At 37.8% G+C, this 18654-nt stretch overlaps 1 protein-coding gene across 1 annotated transcript in view; it reads right to left on the reverse strand.

The window, feature by feature from the left end:
• Positions 1-18654, reverse strand: part of syne1b (spectrin repeat containing, nuclear envelope 1b) — a 108065-nt gene that overhangs the window by 75381 nt on the left and 14030 nt on the right. Inside the window, exons 3-27 of the mRNA XM_059519890.1 lie at positions 17421-17516; positions 17172-17255; positions 15450-15542; positions 15170-15348; positions 14854-15050; positions 13749-13858; positions 12662-12694; positions 12350-12457; positions 12060-12197; positions 11556-11720; positions 11352-11464; positions 9288-9456; positions 9085-9181; positions 7317-7519; positions 7069-7233; positions 6699-6851; positions 5749-5892; positions 5500-5667; positions 4804-4962; positions 4410-4574; positions 4137-4271; positions 1840-1998; positions 1544-1752; positions 423-531; positions 189-353 (exon numbers count right to left, since the gene is read on the reverse strand). Of these exons, the coding sequence (XP_059375873.1) occupies positions 189-353; positions 423-531; positions 1544-1752; positions 1840-1998; positions 4137-4271; positions 4410-4574; positions 4804-4962; positions 5500-5667; positions 5749-5892; positions 6699-6851; positions 7069-7233; positions 7317-7519; positions 9085-9181; positions 9288-9456; positions 11352-11464; positions 11556-11720; positions 12060-12197; positions 12350-12457; positions 12662-12694; positions 13749-13858; positions 14854-15050; positions 15170-15348; positions 15450-15542; positions 17172-17255; positions 17421-17516 (3516 nt within the window). The remainder of the gene's footprint in view (positions 1-188; positions 354-422; positions 532-1543; positions 1753-1839; positions 1999-4136; positions 4272-4409; positions 4575-4803; positions 4963-5499; positions 5668-5748; positions 5893-6698; positions 6852-7068; positions 7234-7316; positions 7520-9084; positions 9182-9287; positions 9457-11351; positions 11465-11555; positions 11721-12059; positions 12198-12349; positions 12458-12661; positions 12695-13748; positions 13859-14853; positions 15051-15169; positions 15349-15449; positions 15543-17171; positions 17256-17420; positions 17517-18654) is intronic.

An 18654-nucleotide genomic window follows, 5' to 3' on the forward strand; every position in this document is an offset into this window, starting at 1 on the left:
TATCACATATCACCTCCAGCTACAAAATATATATCTATATTATATATATTTCATGTATACTTTAAATATAATAATATAGAAAATTTGCTTTCAAAATCCTCACCTCCAGGTTCAATATAATATAGAGATATCAGTTGGCAGCTGATTTACTTTGATATTTTCTTTTTTTTTAAATGAGTATGTCTTACCTCAGAAAGGGATGTGAGGAGACCCTTAAAGTCACAGGAGAGTTTGCTGAGAGCAGCTCCCTGTCTCTGAGTGTCACTCTCTGTGCAGACCTCTATCAGAGCGGCCAAACGCGTCTTCAACCAGCTCACGTTCCCCTCCTGCAGCTCAGCATCGTTTCTCAGACTCTGCAAATCATGAAGGGGCGATCAATCAAGATTCATTCAGTTTCTGCCCACTTCATCTTTGTTTCTCACCTCAATAGTGGATTTGACCTCTCCAAGCTTGCTGGGGTCTCCAGCTCTGTTTCGCAGAAGTCTGAGTTGACTTTCCTTCGATGCAACCCAGGCGGAGAGTTCAGAGAACCTGCAAGCACACACAAAATCTAATTATATTGTCAATTTCAATATTCTATAAATTAAAATTGATTGATATCAGCAGCAGTGATTTCACATGAAACAGAAAAAACAGTACAATATTTAAATCACATTTGAGACACTGGACCACAAAACCAGTCATAAGGTAAAAACAACTGAAATTGAGATTTGTCGGGATAGGACAATATTTGGCCGAGATAGATATACTATTTAAAAAAAAAAAAAAAAAAATTATATATATATATTCGGTAGGAAGTTTAAAAAATATCTTCATGGAACATGATCTTTACTTAATTTGCTTATGATTTTTGCCATAAAATAAAAAAAGATCATTTTGACCCATACAATGTATTTTTGTCTATAGCTACAAATATACCCCAGAGACTTAAGACTGCTTTTGTGGTCCAAGGCTACATTTATTTATATAGCAATTTTTACAATACAGATTTGTTAAGCAGCTTCACATTAATACACAAGAAAACAACAGCAACACTGCATTAAAATCCATCAGTTACTGAACAAATACAATTTCAGCTATAAAACAATTCGAAAATGACAACAGTGTCATTATATAGCTCAATTTAGTTACATTTTGATTCAATTTAGATCAGTAACAGAGGGAATGTTGCAAATAGTTATGAAGCGAATACAATTCAACAGTAAAGCAGCTTGACAGAAGGCAATTAAGTCATTATTCAGCTCCGGTCTGTTCTATGTTGATTCAGTTCAGTTCAATAATTGTGCAAAGTTAATACAATCATGAAAAGAGCTCAACTGAGCTAAAAACAGCTTTACAATAGACAATAGGGTGAGTATTCTGCTCAATTCCATTCAATATTAATTCAATTCAGTTAACTGTAGATTTTTCTAAAGTTAGTGTCATAATCCATCTTAATTCAGCTCAAATATTCTTATCCGAATGTGCAGTTAAATCGATAATATCACTGAATATTATTTTTTCAACCAATTAAAAGTCAATATTCAAAGGACCAAAGGTTCACCTGGTATTAAACTCCTTCCACTTGTCCGGGTGCTGCATTAGTTTCTGATGTGTGCTGTCAATATCCTCTCTGACCTCTGCAAATGCTGTCCTGGCGTTCTCTAAAGTTTGCCGGGCTTGTTCGCTCTCTGGAAGCTTCGAGCACAGCTCCTCCATATGCTGTAACCGCTTCTCACAAAGAGCCTGTGGACCCTTTTCCTTAAAAAACATCTAAAGAAAAATATCCAATATAAGTCTTGCCTGTTTCAAAGGTCAGAAAGAGTGCTTCTAGAGGGGTGTAATGCTGGTGGCTCTCACCCTGTGCTCTTTGATTAACCTCTCGCTGCCCATGCTCTGCAGACTACGGTTCTCACGGGCCAGTTCAGCCTGACACTCCTGCACCGAAGCCATCAGACGACTCTTCTCCAGCTCCACCTTCAGATGCAGCAGGTGAGAGGGAATCTCTGTTTGGACATCCTGCAGAAAACACGCATTTTCATATTGTGGGTGCAGTTCAATGCAACTTGCAAAGTGCTTTTTTGTAATTCAACTACAGTATTAAATTACTTAAAAATGGCAGGTTTTGCATCAGTTTCCATTTGTTAACCACTTTAATTGATAAAAGCACACACACACACACACACACACAAATATATATATATATATACAACCCGAATTCCGGAAAAGTTGGGACGTTTTTAAAATTTTAATAAAATGAAAACTAAAAGACTTTCAAATCACATGAGCCAATATTTTATTCACAATAGAACATAGATAACATAGCAAATGTTTAAACTGAGAAAGTTTACAATTTTATGCACAAAATGAGCTAATTTCAATTTTGATTTCTGCTACAGGTCTCAAAATAGTTGGGACGGGGCATGTTTACCATGGTGTAGCATCTCCTTTTCTTTTCAAAACAGTTTGAAGACGTCTGGGCATTGAGGCTATGAGTTGCTGGAGTTTTGCTGTTGGAATTTGGTCCCATTCTTGCCTTATATAGATTTCCAGCTGCTGAAGAGTTCGTGGTCGTCTTTGACGTATTTTTCGTTTAATGATGCGCCAAATGTTCTCTATAGGTGAAAGATCTGAACTGCAGGCAGGCCAGGTTAGCACCCGGACTCTTCTACAACGAAGCCATGCTGTTGTTATAGCTGCAGTATGTGGTTTTGCATTGTCCTGCTGAAATAAACAAGGCCTTCCCTGAAATAGACGTTGTTTGGAGGGAAGTATATGTTGCTCTAAAACCTTTATATACCTTTCAGCATTCACAGAGCCTTCCAAAACATGCAAGCTGCCCATACCGTATGCACTTATGCACCCCCATACCATCAGAGATGCTGGCTTTTGAACTGAACGCTGATAACATGCTGGAAGGTCTCCCTCCTCTTTAGCCCGGAGGACACGGCGTCCGTGATTTCCAACAAGAATGTCAAATTTGGACTCGTCTGACCATAAAGCACTATTCCACTTTGAAATAGTCCATTTTAAATGAGCCTTGGCCCACAGGACACGACGGCGCTTCTGGACCATGTTCACATATGGCTTCCTTTTTGCATGATAGAGCTTTAGTTGGCATCTGCTGATGGCACGGTGGATTGTGTTTACCGACAGTGGTTTCTGAAAGTATTCCTGGGCCCATTTAGTAATGTCATTGACACAATCATGCCGATGAGTGATGCAGTGTCGTCTGAGAGCCCGAAGACCACGGGCATCCAATAAAGGTCTCCGGCCTTGTCCCTTACGCACAGAGATTTCTCCAGTTTCTCTGAATCTTTTGATGATGTTATGCACTGTAGATGATGAGATTTGCAAAGCCTTTGCAATTTGACGTTGAGGAACATTGTTTTTAAAGTTTTCCACAATTTTTTTACGTCTTTCACAGATTGGAGAGCCTCTGCCCATCTTTACTTCTGAGAGACTCTGCTTCTCTAAGACAAAGCTTTTATAGCTAATCATGTTACAGACCTGATATCAATTAACTTAATTAATCACTAGATGTTCTCCCAGCTGAATCTTTTCAAAACTGCTTGCTTTTTTAGCCATTTGTTGCCCCCGTGCCAACTTTTTTGAGACCTGTAGCAGGCATTAAATTTTAAATGAGCTAATTAAGTGGATAAAAGTGTAAAATTTCTCAGTTTAAACATTTGCTACGTTATCTATGTTCTATTGTGAATAAAATATTGGCTCATGTGATTTGAAATTCCTTTAGTTTTCATTTTATTAAAATTTAAAAAACGTCCCAACTTTTCCGGAATTCGGGTTGTATATAATATGTATATATATAATAGTTCAGTATTTATTAACTTATTTATTTACTTATATAATCATATATATAAACATTTGTAGAATTAAGTGCTTATGTACTGTTGCTGTTCTGTAACAACATAAATTAAAAACAGTTTGATATACATGAACAGTGAAAACAATACAAATTTATAACAATAATAATAATATGATCAACTTAAAAATATTATTCCTATTATTATTAAAATGTAAGTGAATAATTTAATAACAACAACTAAAAACTGATTTTTTTTTTAATAGAATTATTAGTAAACTTTTGATATTCTATAGAAATGGTTTGTATTGTGAGGTGAGTCTGAAATGCTGACCTTCCACTGTTTGTGCAGTTTCCTGACTGTTTCCTGCAGATTCTGCTGTTCTTGCTCTGGTAGTATATCTGTGAGTTCATCACAGGCTTTCAGAAAGGCATTGAGGACTCTCTGATCCAGCTGCCCAAAGAACTCCTGCAGGACATTCAATAGAAATGTTATGAAATCATTTCAGCTTTGAGTACATTTCTTTCTGGAGACCGAATAAAGATCAAACTCTGCTTTCGCCCTATTTGCAAGCACTAGAATAGACGGTCGGGTTTCATTACTCACAGTGTGTTTTTTCAGAAGGTCCTCTGGGTTTCCTCTCTCAGTCATGCAGCTGTGAGCTATTTTCAGAACCTTCTCCAGCTCCACACGAGACTCCTCAAATCTCTTCATCAGGCTGCTGTTCGCCTCCACATGCCTCTTCCATTCTGTGGTTTCTTTTACCATGCCCTTTTTGAGATTGAACATACAGTACAACAATGGACATTTATAAAGAAAATTCACAAATGGGATTTATTTCATATAACAATTGTTTCTCCAAAACTACAATGAGACCCGATGGATTCTGCCTAATTCTCCTGATTCTCAGATCGTTGTTCTTCTGTATCTGTTTCAGAAGAGATCTCAAACTGTGCTAAAACATCAAACATGCATTATGCCATGAGGTTGCTCTTCCCACCTGTGAAGAGGCCTGGAGCTCTGCGATCCTCCTCTCTAGCAGTGACGTGTCCAGGTGTTTTAGGTTCTTGCTTGTGTCCAGTGATTTCAGAATGATCTGATGGTTTTTATCGATCCCTGACAGACACTTTTTACAGCTCTGCTGATAGGTGACCAGCTCCTGATGATTGTGTAAATAGAGAAAATACAAAGAGAGAGGATTAATGGCAAATAAATTTGTTAAGATTGTGTGCTCATAAAACCTTAAAATCATAAAACCACACAAAACTATTTTTTGACCAAAACTATTGGACAATTTTTATCATACCGTAAAATATTTGGACTCCTGAGTAAACATTTTGACTGGATACAAAGGTTAAGCAAAAAAAATGTTTAAATTACATAGAAGAATTTAAACCAGTGTAATTTAGAGATACTATTACAGTTTTTATTAATATTTAGAATTAATTTTTTTAATGAATGCCTTGGCTGGAATTGTTTTCTATATACTTATTTAATAAATAAATAAAGTTAACATTTATTTTATCTCAAGTTATTTCATGGCTTTAGTTTTAGTTAACTGCTGTGTTTCAGAATTGAATGATATATTATACTATAATGCTTTTAAAAATCATAATTCATGAAGCTAACATTATTATAACCCTAAAATCTCATTGTCACGCCACCTTTGAGTTCAAACCCATAGTCCTTTAGTCACCTGACACTTCTGCTTGAAGTCTCCTGGAGCCTCGGAGTCCCGGGAGGAAGTGATGCGGCTCGCCTTCTCCAGCGACTGGTAGAAGCCAGTGATATGTTTCTCCATCTCCTCTAATGGAGGCAGCATGGCCTGGGAGTCCCTCAGCAGGGGCAGAGCTCTTTCTCTGATCTAGACATTGAGGTCATAATGTGAGACGGTGAGATTACGGTTTAATGTGGCAGTTCATGGTGGAAAACACAGGGTATGCACCTTGCTGAGCTCATCCTTGATGTTTGTCATGGTAGCCAGCATCTGAGCGACCTCCTCCTCAGTAAGGTCTTTGGTCAGCTGCTGCGCGTTACGTGTGGCTGTCTTGTACGCCGCCTCCATGAACGGCACTTTGTGCTTGATGTCCTGTGAGAAATTAGTTGTATATAATCTCTAGTTGATGCATCATTAAACATCATATTTTTTTTTATATACTGAATGGATAACTGTATAAATTCACATATTACAGTATGCACACTACCATTCAAAAATGTAGTGAAAATTTTAAACAGCAAGGATGCATTAAATATTTACATTTATAATGTTACAAAATATTTCTGTTTTTAAAAATGCTGTTCTAATGAAAAAATACTGAAAATAATCAATATTTATCACACATTCCACAGAAATATTAAGCAGCACAACTGTTTTCAACATTGATAATAATAAAAAATTGTTCTTGAGCAGCAAATCAGCATATTAGAATGATTTCTGAATGATCATGTGACACTGAAGACACAGAAAATTCAGCTTTGCATCACATGAATACATTACACTTTAAAATGTAAATAGTGCTTCACAATTTTATTGTTTTAACTATATATTTTGAATGATTAAAATGCAGCATTGATGCACATAAGAGCCGTTTTTCAAAAACATAAAAAAAACCTTGTCAAAGCACTTGCATATTATTGCTCTTTCGTTGGTTTGATTGCTTCTATTGTCATAATTTTTAAGTCATTTTGGATAAAAGTTTCTGCTAAATGTAAATGTAAAAGTAAAAACAATTGTTTCATCTCCAAACATTTGAATAGTAGTCTGTCAAGTCAGTCAATAAAGTCAACTGGTCAAAACTGGTGGAAATTCAAGAAAGTGAAAAAAAGTGGTCTGTGCTGCGACTGACCAATCAGTATCAAGAATTCCAGAAAACCAGCTTTGTGAACTCTGATTACCTCAACGTCTTGTAGATGTGTCCGTATGTTCAGAAATGAAACTTGAACTGGAGTGTTCATCCTCTCGTTGGCCGTGTCAATAAATGCCTTTAAAGCTTCTATCCCATCATCATAATCTTTTCTCAGTTTGTCCACTTCATCTGCTCTCGCATACTAAGAAAAAAGATATCATCAGAATTATGTTTACACCAGTATGAATATTGACATTATTTCATAAAAGGTACAGGTGCAACAGACTGTCAGTGAGGGTCAGAAAAAGAAAAATAGTCAAGAAAAACTAAATTATGACTGTTGGGTAAAAGGAAACCCTGACTTGAGGGATAAAAACAAAATGCTTGATGTGTAGTGTAGAATAAGTCACATGTCTTACATGTTTGACTTTGACAAACAGCTCTCTCCATCGGCCGTTGAGAAGCAGCAACTGCTGTTTCAGTTCTCGAGACACGGTCTCATCGCATGTCTCAATCAGGAAGTTTCCAGCATCATTCATGTCCATGTGCTGTTGAATCCAGTGTGGAAGATTCCGGAAAAACTCCTGCAGAAGAATTCACACTGTTTATACACAACAGTTTTCGACCAACAGCATTTCATCTGAACGTCTCAAACTTGTCAACGCACCCGTTTGTCGCTCTCTGACTGGTTGAGCATCTTCTCGGCGTCCTCCAGCCAGGCCTGCAGGCTGGCCACTGTGCTGCTGTATTTCTCCCAGTTGCAGATCACTTCCTCCAGCATGCTGCGGACGCTGCGCACCTCCACTGACAGGTTCTTCCACTGCGCTGTGGCCTCGCTCAGAAACTTATTCACGCCTTCTACCTCCTCAGCTGAAGGCAAATCACATTATGAATAACGAGGCAACGAGTCTTGCACACTAAAAACAAATGCATTTCTCAGTCTGATTTCCACACAAATCAATCCCTAGAGTCAGGAAGGTCCCAGTGTTGTGGATTAGACTAAAAATAAACATACTAAAATGTACTTGAAATACATTTATTTAATAACCTGCAATTGTACTTTTGGTATACTAAACTGATATACTTAAAGCTAAATTGGGAAAACTAATGTTGTACTTTAATTGTGCTGAAGTCACGCACTCCACATGGCACCTTTGTACTGAGTCCTAAAACCTAACAATAACACATCCAGCTCATGTTTCTTGCCATTTTCATAAGAAATTATATCTTGCATAAAAATAGGCTATATTTATTCTTTTTTCAATTTTATTTACTTTAACATTCACGAGTTCAGGCTTACAATATAATTAGCTGAGGTATAGTATGCGTATTTGGCGTGCTGTCCGGGGAAGGGCTCCCCGTCTATTATAAGTGAACTCGAAGTGGGGAGATGGGGTGGAGGAGGGATGCTGATAAACCGTCAATGGACAGAGGTAAGTCAGCGATATTTATACTGTGGTATTGATTACTTGATTGTGGTCCACCTGTGTTGATAAGTATCTGACGCGCTCCTCCCGAATCTTGTAAATAGAACATCATTTATTTATTTATTTTTTGGGGGGGCTACGTCTCATATGCTACTTCTTTAATCAAAAATATATATTAGAACACAGTAATATTGTGAAATGTTATAATTTAAAATAACTGTTTTCTATGTGAATTTATGAAGATATTTTAAAATCTAATTCATTTATGTGATGCAAAGCTGAATTTTCAGCATCATTACTCATTAGCCTTTCAGAAATCATTCTCATTTGGTGATTTGGTGATATATACGTACTTTTAATTATTATTATTTCTTTAGGATTCTTTGATATAATTTCGAAACAAAGGCATTTATTTGAAACAATTTTTTGTAAGAATGTCAAAGTCTTTACTGTCATTTCTGATCAGTTTTATGCATACTTGCTAAATTAAAAACTTTCATTGGTGTATGTTCATAACACAATAATGCTATTTTTAAAATACCTTTTCCAGATAGATGGGGTAAAATGTGCTTTATTGTCATGAAAATAATGTGACAATGCAAGAAAACTTAATTTCATTATGCAAAATGCAATGCCTTCTACCCTCTTGATTTTGGAGTGAAATATTTAGTAAAATATTATATATATTTATTAAATATGACCAGGAGATTTCATTTCTTACATTCATCCATTCTATACATTCAATATATTCTATGCATTCACCCAGAATATTTTTAGTATATGTCAAAGAATACCATCAGATTGAGTGTGTCAAATATAATATTCTAAGAAACAATATTACTCCACAGCACTAATGAAGGTTTCAAGGATGTGTGACAGAATGAGGCTGCCTGATCACATAGAAGTAGGCTCATTTCAGCTCAAAAACACTGCCAGGGAACGATTATAAAAAGCTGCATGAATCTCCAGCCTCAGGGGAATAATGCATTAAAGTGTGATGTATCTTACCTGAAGCCCCAGATTTCAAGTAGGAGTCTGCAGCTTGTTTCAGAGTCCGGAACGTGGTTTCATATTGCTCAAAGAACTTATGGCCTTCGATGAATGCCTGTGTGTAAAAGAGGACAGTAATGGGAAGATGTTTCACAACATGTCAGATAAATCAGTTTTTATAAAGCAGATTAAGAGTTTATGAAATACGCTGGAGGACATACAATATAATTTTGCAGAAGAAGCTCCACTGAGTCCCGCCGGCCGTATTTAATGATCCAGGATTTGAGCTTTGACTCGGCCAGCATGAGAAACGCCATGAGACGGTACTTCAACTCCCAGAACTCAAACTTAATCAGATGGGCGTGAGACGACGTGGACACGAAATTAAACCTGTGGAAACATGACATATTAGTAAATATAGCAGTAACTCATGGGATTTGGGATTTTGAGCTTCTATAATTACAGTCGATAACGTCAATTTAAAATAATAATCTATTAATAAATGTTGCTGGTCTTATTCGGGAGTTCTGGGTGGTTGCTAGGGTGTTGCTATGTGGTTGCCAGGGGAGTTTCGGGTGGTTGCTAGGGTGTTGCAATGTGGTTGTCTGGGGAGTTCTGGATGGTTGCTAGGGCGTTGCTATGTGGTTGCCTGGAGTGTGCTGGGTGGTTGCTAGGGCGTTGCTATGTGGATGTCTGGGGAGTTCTGGGTGGTTGCTAGGGCATTGCTATGTGGTTGTCTGGGGAGTTCTGGGGGGTTGCTAGGGCGTTGCTATGTGGTTGTCTGGGGAGTTCTGGGTGGTAGCTAGGGCGTTGCTATGTGGTTGTCTGGGGAGTTCTGGGGGGTTGCTAGGGCGTTGCTATGTGGTTGTCTGGAGAGTTCTGGGTGGTAGTTAGGGCGTTGCTATGTGGTTGTCTGGGGAGTTCTGGGTGGTAGCTAGGGCGTTGCAATGTGGTTATCTGGGGAGTGTTCTGGGTGGTAGCTAGGGCGTTGCTATGTGGTTGTCTGGGGAGTTCTGGGGGGTTGCTAGGGTGTTGCTATGTGGTTGTCTGGGGAGTTCTGGGTGGTAGCTAGGGCGTTGCTATGTGGTTGTCTGGGGAGTTCTGGGTGGTAGCTAGGGCGTTGCTATGTGGTTGTCTGGGGAGTTCTGGGTGGTTGCTAGGGCGTTGCTATGTGGTTGTCTGGGGAGCTCTGGGTGGTAGCTAGGGCGTTGCTATGTGGTTGTCTGGGGAGTTCTGGGGGGTTGCTAGGGCGTTGCTATGTGGTTGTCTGGAGAGTTCTGGGTGGTAGTTAGGGCGTTGCTATGTGGTTGTCTGGGGAGTTCTGGGTGGTAGCTAGGGCGTTGCAATGTGGTTATCTGGGGAGTGTTCTGGGTGGTAGCTAGGGCGTTGCTATGTGGTTGTCTGGGGAGTTCTGGGGGGTTGCTAGGGTGTTGCTATGTGGTTGTCTGGGGAGTTCTGGGTGGTAGCTAGGGCGTTGCTATGTGGTTGTCTGGGGAGTTCTGGGTGGTAGCTAGGGCGTTGCTATGTGGTTGTCTGGGGAGTTCTGGGTGGTTGCTAGGGCGTTGCTATGTGGTTGTCTGGGGAGCTCTGGATGGTTGCTAGGGCGTTGCTATGTGGTTGTCTGGGGAGCTCTGGATGGTTGCTAGGGCGTTGTTATGTGGTTACCTGGATTGTTTTGGGTGGTTGCTAGGGTGTTGCTATGTGGTTGCCTGAAGTGTTTTGGGTGGTTGCTAGGGTGTTGCTATGTGGTTGTCTGGGGAGCTCTGGACGTTTGCTAGGGCGTTGCTGTATGTTTGTTTGAGGCGTTCTGGGTGGTTGCTAGGGTGTTGCTATGTGGTTGTCAGAGGAGTTCTTGGTGGTTGCTAGGGTGTTGCTGCATGTTTTTTGAGGCATTCTGGGTGGTTGCTAGGGTGTTGTTATGTGGTTGCCTGGTGTGGTCTAGGTAGCTGCTAAGTTGTTCTGGGGTGCGTTTCCCAAAAGCATCGTTATCTAACTATAGTCAATAGTTCCATTGTACACTATTGGTAATGACGGAACTTGCGACCATAGTTGTTGTTGGGAAAGCACCCCTGGATGGTTGCTTAATGTCTCAAGTCATTTGATGGCTCTAAATATGGCTAAGTTTGTAATCTATTCAAGTCTATAGCAACAGTACAGTTAATACCCTAAATTGCCATTGTTATGTATTTGATTGTACATAACATAACATACATTAAATGCATTGCAGTTGCTATTTCATGGCACCTTTAAACAGTTAAATGAAACTTAAGGTCATAAGATTTAACCTTTCTGCCATGTCCTGAAGCTGCTCTGGTGGAACCGGGACGCCGTTTACTGATCGGTCTCTGTGAATCTGTTGAAATGTCTGTCGGTGTCCTTCCAAATTCTTCAAAACCTCCTGCAGAGAAGCACAGACATTGTTTTTAATTTGAGCAGCACAGTGATAAAAGCAATTCCCTTAAGAAAGGGAAAAAAGTTCTTGCACCTACCTTGTGCTGTTCCAGTTTTCTGTGGATGATGTTGGCAGTCTCTTCGTGGGCCTGTTGAATGTGTATGTCCTCTCTCAGGGAAAGTTCTGCCCGATGCAGCCAGGATCCGATCACTCCCAGAGGCCCCGGCAAAGACTTATCCAGATGGATGTGCCAGTCTAAGAGCTGCGCAAGCCACACAAAAGCATTGCAAATATCAAAAGGAGAGATCTGCTTTGAAAGCTGTTTGCTGTCTGTGAGGACCCTTCAAGCTGTCAAGTATCTGGCCAGATTGTAGTGTCCGCTCTGTGGACTCCTCTGTTCTATTAAACAAAACCTTCTCTGTGTGTCTGTTCTCTTTCCTCAGTAATGAAGCCTGTATCTATGTTCTATGCTTCAATTCACACTTCATTACAGCTAATGACAGCTAGAGAAGCACAGCAGTAACAGTTCAGAGTAGAACTAAAACTATTAGACTAGAAGTAAAAACTATTTTCAAACATAATCAAATATACAATCACGTACCCTGACAGACACGTGATCCCAGGCCTGTTTGACCACGGCCTGGTCTACGGACAGTTTGCCATCCTTGTGCACCGGCTGCAGGAGAGACTCGATATGTTTCTTTCTCATCTCATACTGCACACGGTAACTCTTAAAAGCCTGCAGTCAAAGAAGAAGGATGGAGGAGAAATAATTACATCTGACCTGATAGCAAACTCACAACTCATTTCAAATGCGAAAAGTTTAGCCAATCATACCAGAGCTCATTTGCATATTGAAAACTTAAAAGCAGCCTAAAGATCATGATTCACCTGATATTTGTCGGTGAGACTCTCTTCAGATCCCTGTGCACGCAGTATATCTCTCTCTAGCTGATCCAACCAGATCTTCACCTCCCTCAGCACCTTGCGTTCCTCGCGCTGTGCACATCAGACAGAAAGAAACAAAGATTTATCACTCGCTTAGCAGGTATTCAGCAAGAAACCCTTATAACAAGAACCCAGAGCAGGTAACACAGCAGTGTGAAACAATTCCAAAGAAGAATGAAGAAGATCTCCACTATTTTGTAGTTTGTTACACATAATACGGAGCTGTTATGGCCCTATGTATTAATACACACATACCTCAAGCATTAGCTCTATATCTTGTGGATCATACTGTCCAGGAGAGCAAAGGCACATCAAGAGATGCAAACACAACATAGTCAAGACGTTAGCAAGATCAAAGCCAGAGAAAGAGAGGAAACAAGCAGAGAGTATCCACCGCCGCCAGGCCATTCTCAGCAAACAGTGACATTTGTGTTACAACTGTCTTCAGAAATGAATAATCATATAATTAACTAGATTTTAGTTTAGTTAAGTGTATACTGCTAAACAAAATTTTAAATAGTTTGTTTTTATATTGAAATGTTTGCTTCTCATCTGTCAATGTACAGTATATTTGCTAATTTTCTATTTCATTTAGAATAAAAAGATCTACCACAACTTTTTTTTAAAACAAAAAGATTATGCTTCACTGCCTATATGTAAATATCAATATGTATGAATAAAAATATTCGTTGTTCATGCACTTCAGGGCATTTAACAAAAAATACATTTTAAGAAGTAAACAATGTGTGTGCAATTATGCTTTCTGACTAAAACGTATTTATTTTTGCACAGATCTTTAACCCCAAATCCTTTTTGGACATGAGCACAATCATTAGATATGAATATTATTTTCAATTATAAAATGTGATTTATTGATAAATACTCATTATATTTATTAATTATATTTTATGAAAAGCATATGCATGTTTCTGCAATTTACTAAGTTACAGTAACTGTGTTGTAATAATGTTTCCTAAACTTTTCTAGCACATATGGCATCGTTTCTTGAGAATGTCCCATGCACTAAATGAACCTCATGCAGACGAGACATAATCGACTCTTACCTGTAGAGCTGGGATAGAGAGAGCGAATGTAGGAATGAAACGAACCAGCTACGGATGCGTACGGCGAGTGATACATACAGAGAGACAGAGTGATCACACAGAGCAATGCACCATGGCCGTGATTCTAGAGTAAAATGATTCTTGAATGGATTCCACATTGTGATGGACTACAGTAATGTTAGTGTCTGAAAGCACTACAGCAGTGACTGCAGTAAAGAACAACAGCAAGCGGCTAGTGTATTTTTAGCTTATACAAGAGCATAAGCACTAAAGCGTACCTCCTCTTGCTGTCCATCTGTCTCAGACTGGTGGGGATCTGGATAGTGCTTCAGGAACTGAGCTACGTATGTCATTATGGATTTCTCATCAGGCTTGTCCACATCCACATCTGCAATAAATCAAAGTTATAGATTTGAACCACAAAATTTAAAATCCTTGAGATATTACCATTGCACTATTTATGTATGTATCTATGCATGCATTTAGTTTTTGTTTGAGTTTTACAGTGCATCATCAGGTGACTGTCACATTAGATGATCCACTGACCCGAAGAGCCAAATGAGGCTTTTTATAGCTTCTTCAAAGGGCTTCTTCCAGATCACACCATGATGTCATGCTACTCTCTGTCTGATCTGGCCTGATGACATGCTTGACCTACAAACTATAACAGCGTCTGTCTATAATGAGGCTTGATAATGATGGATCTCTAGTATAATTAAGAAGTGTCCATTCAAATCAGACTTGAACCAAATGAGTGGCTCTTCAAAAGCACAACAGATCATTGACAGAATCTACATTATTAAGCACACAACATTAGTACTGGCGATACATTCATGGTATTAGATGGTTATACCATACACAATACTTTTACTATAGTTATTATATTATTTCAGTTTTTATTAATACTGTAAATTAGTTTTGGTTTTTATATTTTCATGTTAATTTAAATTTAAAGTTAAAGCTTTAGTAATTTTGTTGTGTTTTTGTATTTTTTTTCTTTATATGTGTCTATATTTTTTTTTATAGATTTTAGTTTAAGTTTTAGTTAATTTACTACATCAAGTTAAACGAAATGAAAAAGAGTAATGTTGCCTTGGCAGCCAGCTGCCAAATAATAAAAGTTTATTATTGATTAAAAATTTTTTAGATAATGTTGGCTTGGATAATGTTTTTATGCTTTAGATTTATTATAGCATGGTACTTGTATGGTAATCAAAGATCATTTAAAAGAATGTCATTATATTAACTTTGCACATATCGAAAAAAACATGTAATTCTCAAAGAACCAATTTTAAAGACCATGTTTACACTATGGTGCTATTTTATAAGTCAACACTGCTTATCTCAAGGGACATTAAAGAGTAAAATAAGCCGTATCCTTACCTTCAGGATCTAGTAAACGTGGTATTCCCAGTTCGTTCTCTGCCACGCTGAAGGCCTCTTCAAGGTTCTCACGATTACTTCTTTTTCTCACAATGTCCATGTCCACAAGGTTTGGCCGAATGGCATGAATAACAGAATGGAAGGCCACACCGCTGCGCCAACTAGGACCAAAGTCTTTAACTTCAATCCCAAGACGCCTCGAGAGAAGAAATAACATCTCATTAGAAGATTAGGCCAGTTTCTATACACAATTCTTGTTGGTTGACATATCCATTTCAAATGATACATTTAAACCCTCAATAGAGCTCATATTTACTTGGTTGCTGTGCTCTGGACCCATCTGAGCAGGGCTTTTTTGGCATTGCCCTGAAACTTTGTCATCACTTTGCGTTTCATAGGTGGGCTTCCCATCTCCGAGCTGGCCATGCTGTCCACCGAAGACGCACTGCTGGATAAAGCCTGAAGGGCTGGAAGATTACTGGTCAACTCCTCAATCTGCAAAAGTTCCAGGGACAGATCCTCACAACCCAGATACACACAGACCTATACAGACCTACAGTTTTCCAGATCCTACCATCATAATTGGCAAACATTACCTGGAAATAGAGGATAATGGTCCATATCAGCCCCAATACGATGGACGGCCGTCCATCAGCAATGTCAGTGGCATTGATATTGACTAATTTGATCTGGAAAATAAATATTTCTCATGTTAGAAAGTCTAAATCATTTGAAAATATGAATGTAACAGACATTATCCAAAGATCTGAGGTCAGTGCAAACAAGCCAGTCTGAACCAGCACTAGGAATCGTGCAGAATAACACCAGGAACGTGCATTAAGAAAACAAGCAGGGTTTATTCTGACTTCATGTCGACTGGAATAAAAATAAGTAGCCAGACATATTCACTTCTTAGTGAATAAGCAAATATGAATGCACCGAGTATATGAGGAACATGTGAGTGAATAGGAAAAAGCAATTTGCTCATGGTCAGCCAGTCACGGACATCATAAGAGATGCTGTAGAAAAAACAAACTTTCTGAACATAAGTGCGGCTCTTTCAGCCAGTAGCAGCTACAGCACAGATCAGCAAATAATGAAGTTTTCACTGAATATGGTACGCATCATCAAAAAGCAGATATGCGTAACAAGAGGAGGTGTTTGTGAGAACTGTGACTAGGAGAAGTACTGACCGGAGAACCTCGGTACACAGACTGAGACAAGACATGTTAAGAGAGAACACACAGTTAGAAATGAAGAATGATGACGGATGCCAGACTGGGACATACGAGCATATTCAATGATCAGATAAGACTACAGATACGGCTGGATCATTCTGTTCAGTTCATTCAGCAACAGTAAAAAAGGGTGGTGAAATTAATACTTTTATTTAGCAGGGATGCAATAAATTGATCAAAAGGGACAGTAAAGGCATTTCTAATGTTACAAAAGATTTCTATTTCAAATAAAAGCGGCTTACTATTCATCAAATAATCCTAAGAAAAAAATATGTAACATGGTTTCCACAAATATATTAAGCAGCAGAACAAATTTCAATAATTTAGGAATTTAATTACAGTACAATATCAATTTTAAAATATATTAAAACACAAAATAGCTATTTTAAATTGTAATAATTTTTCACATATTACTTCTACTTTATTTTTTAATTCACCTTTAAGCATAAAACATTCCTTTTTTATAACTGAAATCAGTTTTACTTTTATCTGAAATATTTGTACATCATTTTTTTATATATATAATATATAATCTATTTTTTAAAATAAAATATCTATTAAATATAAAAACAATATCCTTTTAAATATTGGTGATCAATTTATATGTTTTTCTTTTATATCATGTCCATAAAAATCCCTATTTCTAAACGCAGCTTTATTGACACGGAAGTGACATCACGTTTGATGAAAAAACTAAAGGAAGTATCATCAATTCATTTAATGAATTCTTCGAACTGTCACTCTAAAACATCTATCATACTTGATCAAATTGCACAAATCAGTTTAACTGTTTTTTAATACAAAAGTTCATTTTTTAAGTTGACACCCTCAATTATTAACTTTAGCCTTCATTTCCATCCTGTTCATTTCTTGTCCTTGTCTGATCTTTAACAGAGCATATTTCTGACGGCCTGCTATATCCTTTCCTAGAAAGACTTCCTGAAATTATAGCGCAATCATATTAATTTTAAAAGCTAGAAAGGTACTGCAGAACAGGAATGACCCAGCAGGGAGTGTTACACAGAATATCCCCATATAATTAAGACACATGAGCAGCTCAGTGTTAACACAGTCACCTACCTTCCTTCCCTCCAGGAACTTAAGAGCTGTGCCGATGTTGGACACCCAGTGGATCCTTTTGAGCTGGCGGCCCTGTTCACATGGCTGCGGGGAAATATGAGGAGTTTATCAGGAGTAAAAATGAAAGGAAGGACTCTATGAAGCCCATCATCTTGGCATTAAACAGACTCTGTCCCACCAGCTGCTGCGCTCAATGCAGAGGTTTCACAGAGAGATAATCTGCAAATATTGCATCACAGAAAAACTTACTAATCTCTGTCCAGACAGCACTTCTAACAGAGCCAGCAGTTTCACCCCATCCTTGATGTCCTCAAAGAGGTCGTTGACTTCAAAAGGAGGTTTGTGCTGGAAAAGGACAAAAATGAACAGTAGACTTAATGAACACTTATGGTGCTTTGATTGCAAATGTGTTGGATGCTTCTGCACTAATTTCTTTCGCTTTATTATTCTCATTCTACTTCATTCTTATTCTACCTTATAAATTGATTTAGATCATCTGCAGAGGAATTTAAGTTCCTGGCAAAGGAAATGTTCTTTCATGGTTTGGGATACATGAAGTATAACAAGTTCTCACTATGTTTACAGCAGATGTTTGTCTAAAAATGTGTTATGATGAATAAAAAATGAATAACTGATATACAGTAATAGTACAAAGCTACAAAGTTATTGTGGAGAGGGGTCTTTATTGCTTCGAAATTTCATGATTATCTCTCCTCGTCTAATTTTTTCCGGCTCACATCACACTTCAACCAGAAGTGCCACGCAGCATTCAGACTTGCGATCACAAAAACACTGAAGCTACAGTCTGTGCAGGCAGATGAAACTCTAACGGAAATAAACTGTAAATTCTAATTTTTTCTTTCATGGTGAAGCAGTGAAATATTCACGGGGCTTTTTATATAAATATGGTGATCATTCAGTTTGATGCCAGTAATATGATTTTATTTTATTTTTAGTAAATGATTACTTTCATTCAGCAATGACACATTAAATTTAAAGTAAACACATTTATAATCTAACAAAAGGTTTCTATTTTAAATAAATGCTGTTTGAAATTCTACAGTACTTTTAAAACAATAATATAAAACATAACATAAAACATAAAGCAGCACGACTGTTTTCAACAAAATAATAAAAATAATAACATAACCTAATAGCATGATAATAACTTTTTTTTCTTCTTGAAAAGCATGTTACACTGAAGACTTGAGTAATGATGCTGATACTTCAGCTTTACTTCACTGGAATAAATTGCATTTTAAAATATATTCAAATAAAAAAAAAAACTTTAAACTGTAATAATATTTTCCAATACTACAATTATTCCGTATTTTCAAATAAATTCAGTACAAGATGCAGGTCTGGGTCTATTATTAAAATCTCAGCTCAGTTGCTAACGTACAAACACCAAAAAGAGTGTAAAGGCACTTTCAATTTTTAAAGGAAATGGACACAATAGGAAAAGATAACAGATGTGTCAGAG

This window comes from Carassius carassius, chromosome 32, assembly GCF_963082965.1.
Source record: "Carassius carassius chromosome 32, fCarCar2.1, whole genome shotgun sequence".
NCBI classification, from domain to species: Eukaryota; Metazoa; Chordata; class Actinopteri; order Cypriniformes; family Cyprinidae; genus Carassius; species Carassius carassius.